Below are 14,304 nucleotides of genomic sequence, written 5' to 3'. Positions count from 1 at the left end.
AACAGATCTGTGTTAGAAGAAGTACAGCCAGAGTGCTCCTTGGAGGCCAGGATGTCCAGAGTTCGTCTCTCATACTTTGGACATATTGTCAGGAGGGACCAGTCGCTGGAGAAGGATATCATGTTTGGTAAGGTGGAGGGTCTGCGAAAAAGAGGAAGACCTGCAGTGAGATGAACTGTCAAAGTGGCAGCATCAATGGGCTCAAGTATGGCAACAATTATTAGGTTGGCCCAGGATTGGGCAGTGTTCATTCTGTTGTGCATAGGGTTGCTGAGCCGGTACCGACTCGATGGCAACTAACAACAACAAATGGGTTGGAATCGACTCAACAGCACTTAGCAACAACAACATATACCTTAGAGTGGGACTGCTTAATCATATGGCACATCTAGTTCCAGTTTTTTAAATAAAGTGCCATATTATTTTCCGGAGTCCTGGCATGGCACTGTAGGATAAGCACTGGGCTACTATCTGCAAGACCAGCAATTCAATCCCACCTGTGACTCCTAGTAAACCCTATCTGGGGATGCTATGAGTCAGAACCAGCTTAGTGGCATTTAGCAACACAAATGCTTTCCAGAAGGGTTTTGCCATTTGAGTCCCACCAGCAGAGTACTGGAGAAGGACATCAAGTTTGGTAAGGTGGAGGGTCAGAGAAAAAGAGGAAGACCTCCAACAAGATGGACTGGCCAAGTGCCAGCATCGATGGACTCAAGCATGGCAACAGTAGTGAGGTTGTCCCAGGATAGGGCAGTGTTTTGTTCTGCTCTGCATAAGGTCACTATGGGTCAGTACCAACTCAGTGGCACCTGACAACAACAACAGCAGCAGGGTACAGAATCCCAATCTCCCCACAGCCTTGCGAGCATTTCTTCTTCTGTTATTTTGATCACTGTCATTACTGTCAGAATGAGATGGTCTCTCATTGTAGATTTGGTTTTCATCTCTCTAAATGATCCAGGTGTGGTGTTATCAGATAAGCACGGGCTGCTAATCACAAGGTTGGCAGCCACTCTTGGAAACCCTATACAAGACTGCTATGAGTCAGAAGTGACTCGAAAGCACAAAACAACAACAATGGTTAATTTAGGACATGCAGTAAGACTCCAAACTGCAAGACTGGCAGTTCAAACCCAGAAGCCACTCTGTGGTAGAAAGATGAAACTGTCTGCCATGGTAAAGATTTACAGTCTCATAAACCCTATATAAGAGTCCTGGGATGGCACTGTAGTATAAGCACTGGCAGCATCAATGGGCTCAAGCGTGGCAACAATAGTGAGGTTGGCCCAGAATCGGGCAGTGTTTCATTCTGCTCTGCATAAGGTCACTATGAGTCGGTACCAATTCAATGGCACCTTACAACAACAACTCATCACAAGGTTGGTGGTACAAATCCAGTCACTCCTCAGAAACCCTATACAGGGTCGCTATCATTTGGAACCAATTCAACAGCACTTAACAACAATGACAACAAATTCTATATAGGGATACTGTTGTTGAGACTACACATAGCAAAACATAGACCAACTCAGCAGTTTATTCATGTACCATTTAGTGACAAGGATTATTATTTCAGTTGTACAACCACTCCGAGTTCTGCAACTACTATTATCCTTCTTTTCTGAATGGCTCCTCCCTCACTAAAACAAACTCACTGTTCTGTAAGGGGTTCCTACCTAATCTCTTGAGTTGCTGTTCTCAATTTGATCCCATAGATACAGTTTTTAAAAGAGCATAATGCTCAAAGCAGAACTTTTTCACTAGATAAGCTAAACTATCACTGAGCTTTAAGATAACTTTAGGGGCTATTTCTGGTTTAAGGTTTAAAGATTTCAAAGCCATAGTTTCATGGGTTCACTCCCTTTCCATGAAACCAGAAAATATGAACTCCAAGGATTCAAAATTCTATTTTGTAGAAAAATACAGTATTTTGAAGGACACTTCAGACACCATTTTATAGGCAAGGTTACTCTGTGTGACACAATATTAAAAGTATAAGTAGATATGTATTAAAAATACTTTTCTACTGTAATAAATTACAAATACATCAGTTATATACAAAATGCTGTTTAATCTGCTCATACTATTATAAACTAAACTGTTTTTTGGAGTAAAGATAACATACAAAACCTGAGAGCTCAAACTTTCAGTCTCCTTCAAAATTTTGACCAATAAGAGATACCCTAATCTAGACAGCTGTCAATAGTGACATAAACACAACCTTGGAACAACAGTATTCTGTGTGTAGATACATGGATTGAGACATAGGCTAAATGGGTTAAGAGAGAGTGGCATATATGTGTTTATATATCCCACAAATATATAAGAGTTTGAAAGAGAAAAAAGAAACGTTCTTTGATGGTTACCAGGGAGGCGAGTGTAGATCACTGGCTAGGCAGAGGGTAAACACATGTTAACTCAAGTGACAGGGAGAGCAACATACAAGCAGGGGAAGGTTAGCAGAAGAATGATGAAGACAGGTGAAGACATAGGAAGATGTATAAGGACTAAAGGGGAAAGAGGTAAATAGTGATAAAAATACATATAATTTATAACTATTTACCTCTATTCCCTTTACATATATATAAGCTTGGAACAACAATGTTCTATGGGTTAGACACATGGACAGAGACACAAGCTGAATGGATATGAGAGGAACAGTAGCATGAATGACTGAAAAAAAAAAAAAAATATATATATATACACACTCATTCATTTATATTTATATTTCCCTATCCCCACTCCTCAGTGTGGCACTGTAGGATCAGCATGGGAATGCAAGCCACAAGCATAAAGACTGAATAAGTATGGTAAAAGGATACAACAGTGACACACACCTCTCCTAATTTTAAACTACAAAATACTTCCTTGTTTTATTCAATGACTGCTTCATGGTCAATGTACAGGCTCCTCATGAATACAATTCCCATTCTTTACAATGTTATCCATAATTTGTTATGATCCACTCAGTAAGATGCCTTTGCAGTCATTGAAACATCTTTCTGGTATTCTCTGCTCTTAGCCAAGATTCATCTGATATCAACAATGATATCCCAATTTTCATATCTTCTTCTTGGGGCCTGGTATGGTGCTGTGAGATAAACACTGGACTGCTAACCACAAGGTTGGCAGTTCAAACCTACCAGCTACTTCTTGGAAACCCTATACAGGGTGGCTATTAGTTAGAACCGACTCAATAGCACTTAACAACATCACTAAATAATCACATGAATATTTTTTATTTGACCCTGTTAAAAACATCAGATCCATGAAGTCCAACTTTCAGGAGGCACAGAGGTTGAATGAACCCCTGAAACTATTGCCCTGAGATAATCTTTAAACTTTAACCAAAAGTAGCCCCTGAAGTCATCTTTAAAACAACAGTAGTTTAGCTTAATTAGTAAAAATGTCTACCTTAAGCATAGTACTCTTTTAAGAATTATCTATGCAGGATCAAATTGACAATCGGAATTAGACAGGAAATGTTTAAGGGCAGTGAGTTTATGCTAATGGGGTGGGGGAAGTTTATGTAATCAGAAGGCAGGGGAAGACAATTTTGGAAAAAGAAGATAAGAATGGTTGCGGAAGTTGAAGTATTTAATCAGTCACTAAATTGTACATGTAGAAATTATTGAGTTAGTTTGTGTTCTGCTGCTTATATTCTCAACAACAAGAGAAATAAAATAAATTAAAACAAAACAAAAAAGCACCAAATCCTATTTGGTATAACAAATTATCTCAAATCTAGAAAATAAATTTTATAATGAAAATTTGGAATTCCTATACACAAATGATTTAATACAGAGAGAACAAAGACATCAGCAGGAATCTATGCTATTATAATAAGTTTTATTTTCTCCTAGGCCTTTATAATTTCACGATGGTGGATTTGAACACAAGGAAACACATCATCTCTTTCAGGATCCTAGAACACCAGTTAATGTTATCTGTCTCTTTGTTTAAAATAACCACAAGCAGGGGGAAATAGTGGATTATCTCCACTAAGTACATACCTCAAAACTGACGGGCATATTTCGCTTCAGAGCAATTTCAAACACTAAGCTGATCTCAGATTTATTTGCATCTTTGTCATCATCCATTTCTTTTCCTGATTCTCCATTCTAAATTGCAAAAACAAAGATGACATTGACTCTTCACTTTGCAACAACTTTTGCAGATATTCTATATTCAAGAGCACCTATCTAAAATACAGTAAAAAAAAAAAAAAAAAGGCAAACTGTATTCCATGTACATTCCTATGCAACCACAGTATTCAAGTGCTTTGCTTCCAGGTTTTTTGTCGTTGGATTTTTACAGGGGTTTTTGTTTTTGTTTTTCCCTCAAGCAGAAGCATAAATGCTGAGTTAAATCTTTCTACTTAACCATACACTAATTTGTATTTACCTATGTTCCTAGATCCCAATCTTACATCTTACAGACTTCTATCCCTCCCACTGTGGAGTTTTAGTATATTTAATCTTCTAGTAAGATTATGTTATAGAAAGTAAACAGAATGCAAACTCAGATAAAAAGTAATAGTTATTGTGAAATTATACAAGGAAAACATCACTAAGATAAATCTCAAAAAAAAAAAAAAAAAGAGTAATAGGTTTGGAGGTAGGGGAATTTTTTAGGTTGAAACACAATAGAACATACTACAGGACATGTCTGAGCTAGAGACACTATTTTAAAGTCAATGGGAAGAAAAAATCACCGGAAGCTGTGAAAATTGGGTGAGATCACTCAAGAATAGTTCAATCTCGTCATCTGAAAATATCAGTAGACTGGAAAACCTACTTTAAAGAATTCCTATCCCTTAAAATTCCTTGATTTTAGAGCAGTACAATGCAATCCGTATTCAATCAACGTAGCAAAAAATGCAAGGCAAATGAATGTAACTTCTCATCCTTGCACACAACCTAAAATCCTAAACTGCCTGGGAAATGTGCTCCTTAGATGAACCCAAACTAAAAGTTTAGGTAATTTTATCAGGTAGTGTCGTATAATGGACAGCCTGAGAAGCAAATAATAGCAGATCACCAGTCTTGTCTTCTGCCCATTAGATTTCTTCTCTTCTGTTTGGAAAACTGCTTGTATTTGTCTTCTCAACACTCTCACTAGGAGACAATCACGAAAATACAGTCAACAAGTGGCAGCACCACACCTGAGGCGATTTTTCGGGAAGAGGTTCATTCTGGAGTGCTTGAAGAGCTTTCATCGCAGCATTATGTCTAGCAGCTTGTCGAGTCTTTCCTTCCCCCAAAAATTCATTGTTCCCTACAGTCAGCTGAACATAAAAGATCTTAGGCATTGGGCAATGATACCTAAAATAAGAAAATAAAAATACTGTTAGGTCAATAAAACCACTCCATACTCATTAATAAAATTAGTTCTTCTGAAAAGCATACAAACTATATAATGTAGGTACCAAGCCCTCCTATTAAACCTAATATAATTTTCACGTCATTGTTGTTGTTAAGTGCGGCCAAGTTGGTTCTGACTCATAGCAATCCTTTATAGGGTTTTTTAGTAGTGGCTGGTAGGTTTGAACCACTGACCTTTCAGATAATGGTCCAGTGTTTATCCTTCAGCACACCACACCAGGAGTCTATTAGGTATTTATAAAAGAAAAATTACCAATATATTTATAGATAACAAAGAATGTACACTGATGTCCATTTAACGAAAAAAGCAACAGTAAACATAAATATCACCAATTATTTTAATGAACTCTATGACAAATACTTTCTAGAGAGGCGTTTTCAGTCATATTTTGAGAGAATTGGATCAAACAGTCAGGGGCTACTGGGTGAGGGAAGTCCTGGAGTGGAACAGTGGGTTAATGCGTCAGACTGCAAGGTCGGTTTGAACCACAAGGCTCAAGCTAACAAGCCACTCCTTGGAAACCCTATACAGGGTCGCTATGGGTCGGAACCGACTTGATGGCACTTAACAGCAACAATCACAGGTGAGAGAGCTAATAAAGAGACTGGAGACAGGCCAGAATCTGTGTTACTTAGGAAACAGAGATTACTGAGCTTTTAGCAGAAGGCACTTATGATTAGAAACAGGAGGGGGCAGAGAGATGGAGTTACTTTGATGCAAGGCATTAAGGAGATCAAATTCAATACAACAAAGAATAACGCATACCAGCCAATTCTTAAGCAGAAAGTATAACAAATAAATCAATAAAATATTCTAAGGTGACAATTCTTAATGAAACTGACATAAGGAGGCATAGTTAGATGGTGCAATAAAGCAAACATGAAGGGATAAAAGTGGTTATAAGAGGAAAGAACAAACCTAATAGAGACTAAAGAAGAAAAAAAATAAGAGTTCATGTAATAAACCCCATTAATTTAACAATTATGTATCGAGAGCCTTTTGTAAGACAGCAGGATATGAAAATGAATAAAATATACCAAAGTCTTTGCTGCTTTGAAGCTTTACTAAGAAGCCAAACAAGCTAGAGTTGAATGAGTAAAGGAACAAAATCTTAGAGATGATTAGTAAGTAAGAGGGCCAGACTTCACAATGTTCTTTACAAACCATTGTAAGGGTCTGACTTTTGCTGTGATGAAATGCCTCACCAATGGAAAGTCTTAAGCAGAATGGTGAAATGATCAACTTACATTTTGGAAGGACCATCTGACTTATATATAAAGAGCAGACTGCCATAGACAGTGACAGTAAGTGTAGAGAAATGTATTAAGAGGCCAATGACAAATCCAAGGGAAAGGTGATAGTGGCCTGGGCTAGGGTGTTAGCAGAGGAAATTAAGATAAGTTGAATTCTGTATGAATTTTTAAGTAGAGCTGACGGAGTTTACCTGAGGACTAGTGAGGAAAGAGTCAAGGCCAACCCTCAGTATTTCTGAGTTGAACTAAAAGATGGGAGATAGTGAACACTGCAACAAGGAATGTGCAGTTCCATTTTGGAGCTGTTAACTTACTAGGTCTATTAGACTTCCAAGTGGAAATATCTAGTGGACAGTTGGATTTATGACCCTTAACTCTAGGAAAGAGGTCCAAGCGACATAAAAATGGTGTTTAAAGACATGAGAACTCTTTGGAAGGGAGTGATGGAGCCAAAATCAGCCTGGTCTGAAAGCAAAATGACAAAAAAATAAATTTATCAAGGAAGAAGGAAGGATCACAGTTGTATCAAAAGCTTCTCATAGGTCTAGTAAATAAGTGAAAAATGAAATGGCCACTGGAGTTAGCTAGTGTTGCTCTTGGGTGTTGTTGAATGAGTTCCATCTCATAGCAACTATGTACAACAAAACAAACAGTACCAGGTCCTGTGCCAGCCTTACAATTGTTGCTATGCTTGTTGTTATTGACACTGTGTCAATTCACCTTGTTGGAGGTCTTCCTCTTGTTTGCTGACCCTCAACTTTACCTAGCATGATGTCTTTCTCCAGGGACTGGTCTTTCTTGACAACATGTCCAAAGTACATGAGACGAAGTCTCACCATCCTGACTTCTAAGGAATATTCTGGTTGCATGTACTTCTTCCAAGACAGATTTATTTGTTCTTCTAGCAGCCCATGTTATATTCAATATTCTTTACCAACACTATAATTCAAATGAATCAATTCTTCTCTGGTCTTCATTATTCATTGCCCAGCTTTCACATGAATATGAGCAAAACCAATAGGATTAATTTTCATGGCATGGTGGATTTATAAATACAATGCCAAAAGATAAAGTTCAAAATCACTCCAATGCTGGAAAGTGTTTATTTCCAAGAAAAAAGAAGCACAATCAAGGTCCTACAAACTTTTAGATGATTACTGGACATCCGAGTAAAGTATTCTACATTCGATCTGAGAAAAACTGGACAGAGGCCATCTCAGGAGAATTCACCAGGCAGATGGGACTAATCAGTGAAGGTTTACTGGAGGTGAAGGACTAGAGATGTATAGTGGGAGTGAAAATGCAGATTTGGGAGGCAATAATTGAAACCATGTGAGTGGATAAGCACCTGGAAAGGGTAAATGTACAGAAACCAAAAAAGAGCTGAGGACTGGAGCCTGATTGATGCCCATGATCAAAGGGCAGGGGAAATAATAGACAGCAGTGAGGGAGATGAAAGAGGCCTCAGAGCTAAGAAAGAAATGACAAAACAATGTCAAGGAGAGGGATAATCAGCAGTGTCAAATGCAGTACAGAAAGCAAGAGGGCGACAAAAAGAGAGTCACTCCTGCAAATTTTTAACCCAAACTCAATTTTCTTGGCCCACAGTTTTCTAGCATTTTTGCTTGAAGATAAAGTGTTTTAAATGTGTTTTCATTATATAAGTCACACGTTCTCATTTTTCAAACAGAAATGTTATAAGGAAGGAAAAAAATCACTTACAGTAAGACTTTTTAAACCCTTTTTCTAAAAAAATACATACATTAAAAACTATAGCCTCTTTTGCTCTTTGATTACATTAATTATAAATATACTGGAGTGCACAAGTTTTTATTATCTTTTTTTAATCTTAGATCCTTTTAATGCAGAAATTTTGAGAGAGTAATGTGGTCCTGGTGTGGCGCTGTGGGCTAATGCATCAGACTGCAAAGTTGTTTGAACAGCAAGGTCAGTGGTTCAAGCTCATCAGCTGCTCCTTGAAAACCCTATACAGGATCACTATGGGTCGGAATCAACTCGACAGCACTTAACAACAACAACAATGTCGACCGGGCAGTGTTTTGTTCTGCTGTGCATAGGGTCACTATGAGTTGGAACTGACTCAACAGGACCTAACAACAACAACAATTTGAGTATTATAGATTACCTTTCATTTTGTACCCCACAAAATTCTGCTTTCTCTCACCTCCATGGAATTTTATAGGTATTTTAACCTGGTTTCACTATAATGCGTTAATACAGACTACTTGAAATCAGAAATTTATTCCTGGAGGATACAATCTTACATGGCAAGCTTTCACCACAGAGCAAATGTTTACAATGAATTACAAGAACTTCTGAAAATAGAGGTGCACAATTGGAATGCTAACAGATCCTAAACTACAGTGGAGGTAGTGGGCGCCACAGTAATCACTAAGGCCTGCTGACAATTACAAAACTCATTTTGGTTTGCCACAGAGACAAACAACATTTCTGTTCATTATAATTTTACTGGAATATGATGTCATAACATACAGCCATACTGAAACAATCTACTGATTTTCTGACCAAAATATTAATTGCACACTGAAGAACCCTTGGGGCCTCTTCCTTTTTGGTCATCAAATGCAAGTCTGTGGGTGCGGATTTGCATGCCTGTGCATGTAAAGAAACACAGAAATTATAACATATAAATATCAGCGGGAAACATCAGTATGTTATATTTTTAATGTAAAAGGTGAAATCTTCTAGTACTAACAACAGGAAATACTGATATCAGACGCCTGACTTGTTTCATTCCAGTTTCACTTCATCCTCTTACTTAATAATGGATCCTAATAACATATCCCAAGAGGTTTGAATACCTTATATATCATATCTCCTCATACCATCATGACAATTAAGATTAACCAGAGCACTCCTGTTAATGGCACCCTGATTGAATTATAGGAGAAATAACTGCAATGTTTGTTTTTTTATATGTTAGGTCCTAGTTTCTAAATATTTATTTCCTTTGGTAAAGAAACATCCAAATTTTATTAACTTTAAATGTTAAACTATTCTGTTTGATATGGTTATTATTTATATTTTTATCTACTTCAAACAATAAGCTTATTTTTTATAAGAAATTTTAAGTGGCGTCTTTCTACAAATTAATACATAGTTATCTAAACTTAAATTACTATTCTTGAATGATTTTCTCAATTAGAGTTTTGTACTCAGTGCTTAGATCTCAATATTAATTGCTGTTAAAAAGATGAATTGGAAAACTTACATACCCAAGCTTTTATAATTTGAGTCAAATGGTTTCAGAGACCGAGGCTCTCAAAGTATACAGTTTACAAAGTGTGATCCCACTTATATCAGATTCGTCTTTACTGTTTGTTTAAAGTGCAATTCATGTGCTCCAACCCTGACCTACTAAATCAGGGTGTGGCACTGTAGGATAAGCACTGGACTGCTAACTGCAAGGTCAGCAGTTCAAACCCACTAGCTGATCTTCAAGAAGTAGATGAGACTCTGCTCCCATAATGGTTTGGAACCTTGGAAGCCCTAAACAGGATCGTTATGAGTTGGAATAAAAAAGATAACAGTGAATGATTGAGGAAGGGAGGGACAGAATAAGAATTTTCACTTTAACATACTACCCTGGTTAGTCTTTGCATATAATAACTCTGGAGCCACTGTTCCCCAATATCACCACACCCACAAAAAACAGCTTATGGCTTGGCAATTATTACAAAGTTCATTTAAGGAAGGAATCACATACATTCTTTATAGAAAGCACTGTATCTCTTTTTCTTTTAATCCTCACAGCAACCTGGAGAAACAGAAGGCAGACTTCGTGGTTACCTTGAGAGGTAACAAATCCCCCAACAAAGTTGCAAGAGTCAAAGTCAAGGCTGCCTAACTTCTGAGCTCAGGCTCTTAAGAATATACAAAAAACTGTTTTACTTTCTTTTAACTATGTCTTAAGCAGACCAGAGAATCAAACCAAGGGTTCTAAAACTAAAGTGAACCAATGTCCTCAAAGGTGTTTTGCTGAGTTCTTGCTGAAACCAATAGAACTCCATAAAGTTAGCCTACGTTTTTAAGGCACGTCAAACTAAGCAGGACCAAAAATGGGCACATCTGACTTTTCACTCAAGCATTATGGGGCACATTGCCAAGCAGCCTAAATTTTATAAATTCTGTGGGTAAGAGTTTTCATTTATTTATTTTTCCATGCCCCTTTACCCTCTATGTGCTGTAAGTCTTGCAAAAAATAAAAAATTTAAACAAAATATATTTTCTCTTTTCTATTTCCTGGAAGAAATCTAATGATTTAGTCTCTCTTCAAGAAATCAAAAGTCAATAAAGTATTAAAGAAAAGATGTACAGCTGGCCTATGGTCAACTGATTCTTGACAAGGTGTTCTAAGCCCATTTGATGACAAAAGAAAACCCTCCAATAAACAGTGTTGGGAAAACTGGGTTTCCACAGGCAGAAAAATGAAATAGGAATCCATGGCTCACACCATATACAAAAACAAATTCAAAATGGATTGCAGATCTAACTATGTAATATAAAAACATAAATATTCTTAGGAGAAAATGCAAGAGAAATGCTGTTGGGCCTAGTTTTTAAACAATTAAGTTACCTAATAAAAAAACAAAAGTACAAAGAGCAAAAGACAAAATAAACAAATGAAGCCTTATAAAAAATAAAACCTTTTTGTTTTATAAATAAAACCAAAAAACATTTCTTTTTAAAATAAAGTTAAAAGACAAGCTGAAAGAATATCTTTGGAAACCATACACCCAGTAAGAATCTAATAACCAAAATGTATATAAAACTTCGACAACTTAACCAAAAGACAAATAACCCAAATAAAAATGTGCAAAGGACTCGAAGTGGACATTCAAGCAGTCACCAAAACTTAAAAAGATGCTTAAAGTCATTAGCCATCAAAGAGATGAAAATCAAACACATAATGAGCTACTACTTCGGTCCCACTAGGATGATAAAAATAAAAAAAGAAAATAATATATGTGGGTGAGGGTGTGGAGAAACTGGAAACCTTATTCATTACTAGCAGGAATCCAAAACAGCACAGCAACTGGAGAAAACAGTGTGACTGACTGGCTGGCTGGGAGGAGATCATCAAATCAGTTCCGATGCATAGCAACCCTGTCTATATAGGGTTTCCAAGACTGTAAATCTTTACAGGAGCAGAAAGTTTCATCTTTCTCCTGTGGAGCAACTGGTGGACTTCAAACTGCTGACCCTGTGGTTAGCTACCCAACGCACAATCAACTATGTCACCTGGGTTGCAAAACAGTGTCACAGTGCTCCCCAAAAATACTATTGTTGTTACTGTTAGGTGTCATCGAGTTAGTTGTAATTCACAGTGACCCTACATACAAAAAAGAAAAAAAAAAGAGAGAGAAAGAAACATTCCTGGTCCTATGCCATCCTCACAATTTTTTCCTATGTTTCCGCCCATTGTTGTAATCACTATGTCAACCCAACTCAATAAAAATCTTCCTCATCTTCATTCTCTACCTTAGCAAGCATGCTGCCCCTTCTTCAGGAACTGGTCACACCTGATAGCATGTCCAAAGTACATGAGAAAACCTCATCTTTAAGAAACATCCTGGCTGAACTTCTTCCAAGACAGCTTTGTTCATTCTTCTGGCAGACCACAGTGTATTTAATATTCTTTACAACATCATAATTCAAAGGCATCAATTATTATTTCCTCTTTATTCATGGTCCAGCTTTCCCATGTATTATGAGACGACTGAAAGTACCATGGCTTAGGGTCAGGTGCACTTTAGTCTTCAAAATGACATCTTAGTTTTTTGACACATTAAAGAGATCTTTGCAACAGATTTGCCCAATGCATCACGTGGTTTAATTTCCTCATTGCTTCCATGGGCATTGATTGTTGATTGTGACTCCAAGTAAAATGAAATCCTTGACAACTTCCATCTTTTTCTCCATCTATCACCCAGTCATGAGGAATTTTGTTTTCTTTCTGTTGAGGTGCAATCCATACCGAAGTCTGTAGTCTTTGTTCTTCATCCAAAAGGCTTGAAGTCCTCTTTGCTTTCAGTAAACAAGGTTATGTCAACTACATATGGCATGTTGTTAATAATGTCTTCCCCCAATCCTGATGTTGCTCTTTTCATGTCGTCTAACTTCTTGGATTATTTCCTCATCATACAGACTCAACAAGTATGGTAAAAAGACACAACTTTGACACACACCTTTCCTGATATTAACCCACACAATATTCTGTTGTTTTGTTCAAACCACGCCTCTTGGACTATGCACAGCTTCTGCATGAGCACAAATAAGTGTTCTAGAATACTCATTCTTCACAATGTCATACATAATTTGTTATGATTCACACAATTGAATGCCTTTGTATAGTCCATGAGACACAGGTAAAGCATTCTTTGTTTTCAACCAAGATCTGATAACAGCACTATCTTTTGTTCCACATCCTCTTCTGAATCCAGCAAAAATTGCTGGCAGTTTCCTCTCGATGTACTGCTGCAGCTATTTTTTAATTATCCTCAACAAAATTTTGTGTGTGGTACTAATGATATTATTCAAAAATTTCCATATTCTGTTGGTTCACTTTCTTTGGCATATGTACAAAGATGACTCTCTTCCAGGTGGTTGGCCAGGTAGCTGTTCCCCAAATTTCTTGGATTCTAAGAGTGAGCACTTCTAGCACTGTATCAGATTGGAACAGATCCAACTGGCATTCTGTCAATTCCTTGAGACTTGTTTTTGCCAATGCTTTCAGTGCAGCTTGGACTTCTTCCTTCAGTACTGTTCACTGATCATATGCTACCTCCTGAAATGACTGAACATCAACTTTTTTGGTACAATGACTGTATATTCCTTCCATCTTCTTTTGATACTTTCTGCATCATTCAGTATTTTTCCTGTAGGATCCTTTAATACTGTAAGCTGAAGCGTGAACTTTTTCTTCAGTTCTCTCATCTTGAGAAATGCCAAGCATGCTGTTCCTTTTTGGCTTTCTAACTCAAGGTCTTTGCACATTTCACTATGATACTTTTACTGTGTCTTCTTGAGCTGCCCTTTGAAATCTTCTACTCACCTTATTTTTTTTTTTAACTTTATAATTTCTTCCTTTTATTTTAGCTATTCTATGTTCAAAAGCAAGTTTCAGCGTGTCTTCTGACATTCATGTTGTTGTTTTTTTCTTTCTCTCCTATCTTTTTAGTGACTTTTGGTTTCTTCATGTATGATGTCTCTGAAGTCATCCCACAACTCACCTGGTCTTTGGTCATTAGTGCTCCATGTGTCAAATCTATTCTTGAGATGATCTCTAAATTCAAGTGGAATATATTCAAGGTCATATCTGGGCTCCATGGGACTTTAAAATTTCTTCAGTTTTAATATGAACTTGCATATGAGCAACTGATCGTCTTCTCAGCAGTTATGGAAAATAGTGTGGCAGTTCCTAAACACAGAACTATCACACACTCTTTCTTTGTTAAAGTCTACCACTTGTGAAAAACAAGCCACAACACGAGAAGATATATGCACACAAATGTTCATAGCAGCACTATTTACAATAGCAAAAAGATGAAGACAACCAAACTGCCCATCAACTGAAGAATGGATAAACAAACTGTGGTACATACACACAATGGAATATTATGCT

The 14,304-nt window shown here is 37.1% G+C and overlaps 1 protein-coding gene across 4 annotated transcripts in view; it reads right to left on the bottom strand.

Annotated features, from left to right (window-relative positions):
* The window catches only part of STAU2 (staufen double-stranded RNA binding protein 2), a 473,318-nt gene that overhangs the window by 264,148 nt on the left and 194,866 nt on the right, over nucleotides 1–14,304 (bottom strand). For all 4 annotated transcript variants that reach the window (XM_006860010.1, XM_006860012.1, XM_006860011.1 and 1 more), the window contains 2 exons: nucleotides 5,165–5,324; nucleotides 4,014–4,121 (listed from right to left, as the gene is read on the bottom strand). In XM_006860010.1, the coding sequence (XP_006860072.1) occupies nucleotides 4,014–4,121; nucleotides 5,165–5,324 (268 nt within the window). The remainder of the gene's footprint in view (nucleotides 1–4,013; nucleotides 4,122–5,164; nucleotides 5,325–14,304) is intronic.

The sequence above is a fragment of the Chrysochloris asiatica genome, unplaced genomic scaffold, assembly GCF_000296735.1.
Source record: "Chrysochloris asiatica unplaced genomic scaffold, ChrAsi1.0 scaffold00036, whole genome shotgun sequence".
In the NCBI taxonomy this organism is placed as follows: Eukaryota; Metazoa; Chordata; class Mammalia; order Afrosoricida; family Chrysochloridae; genus Chrysochloris; species Chrysochloris asiatica.
This window is presented reverse-complemented; position numbering and strand designations above follow the sequence as displayed.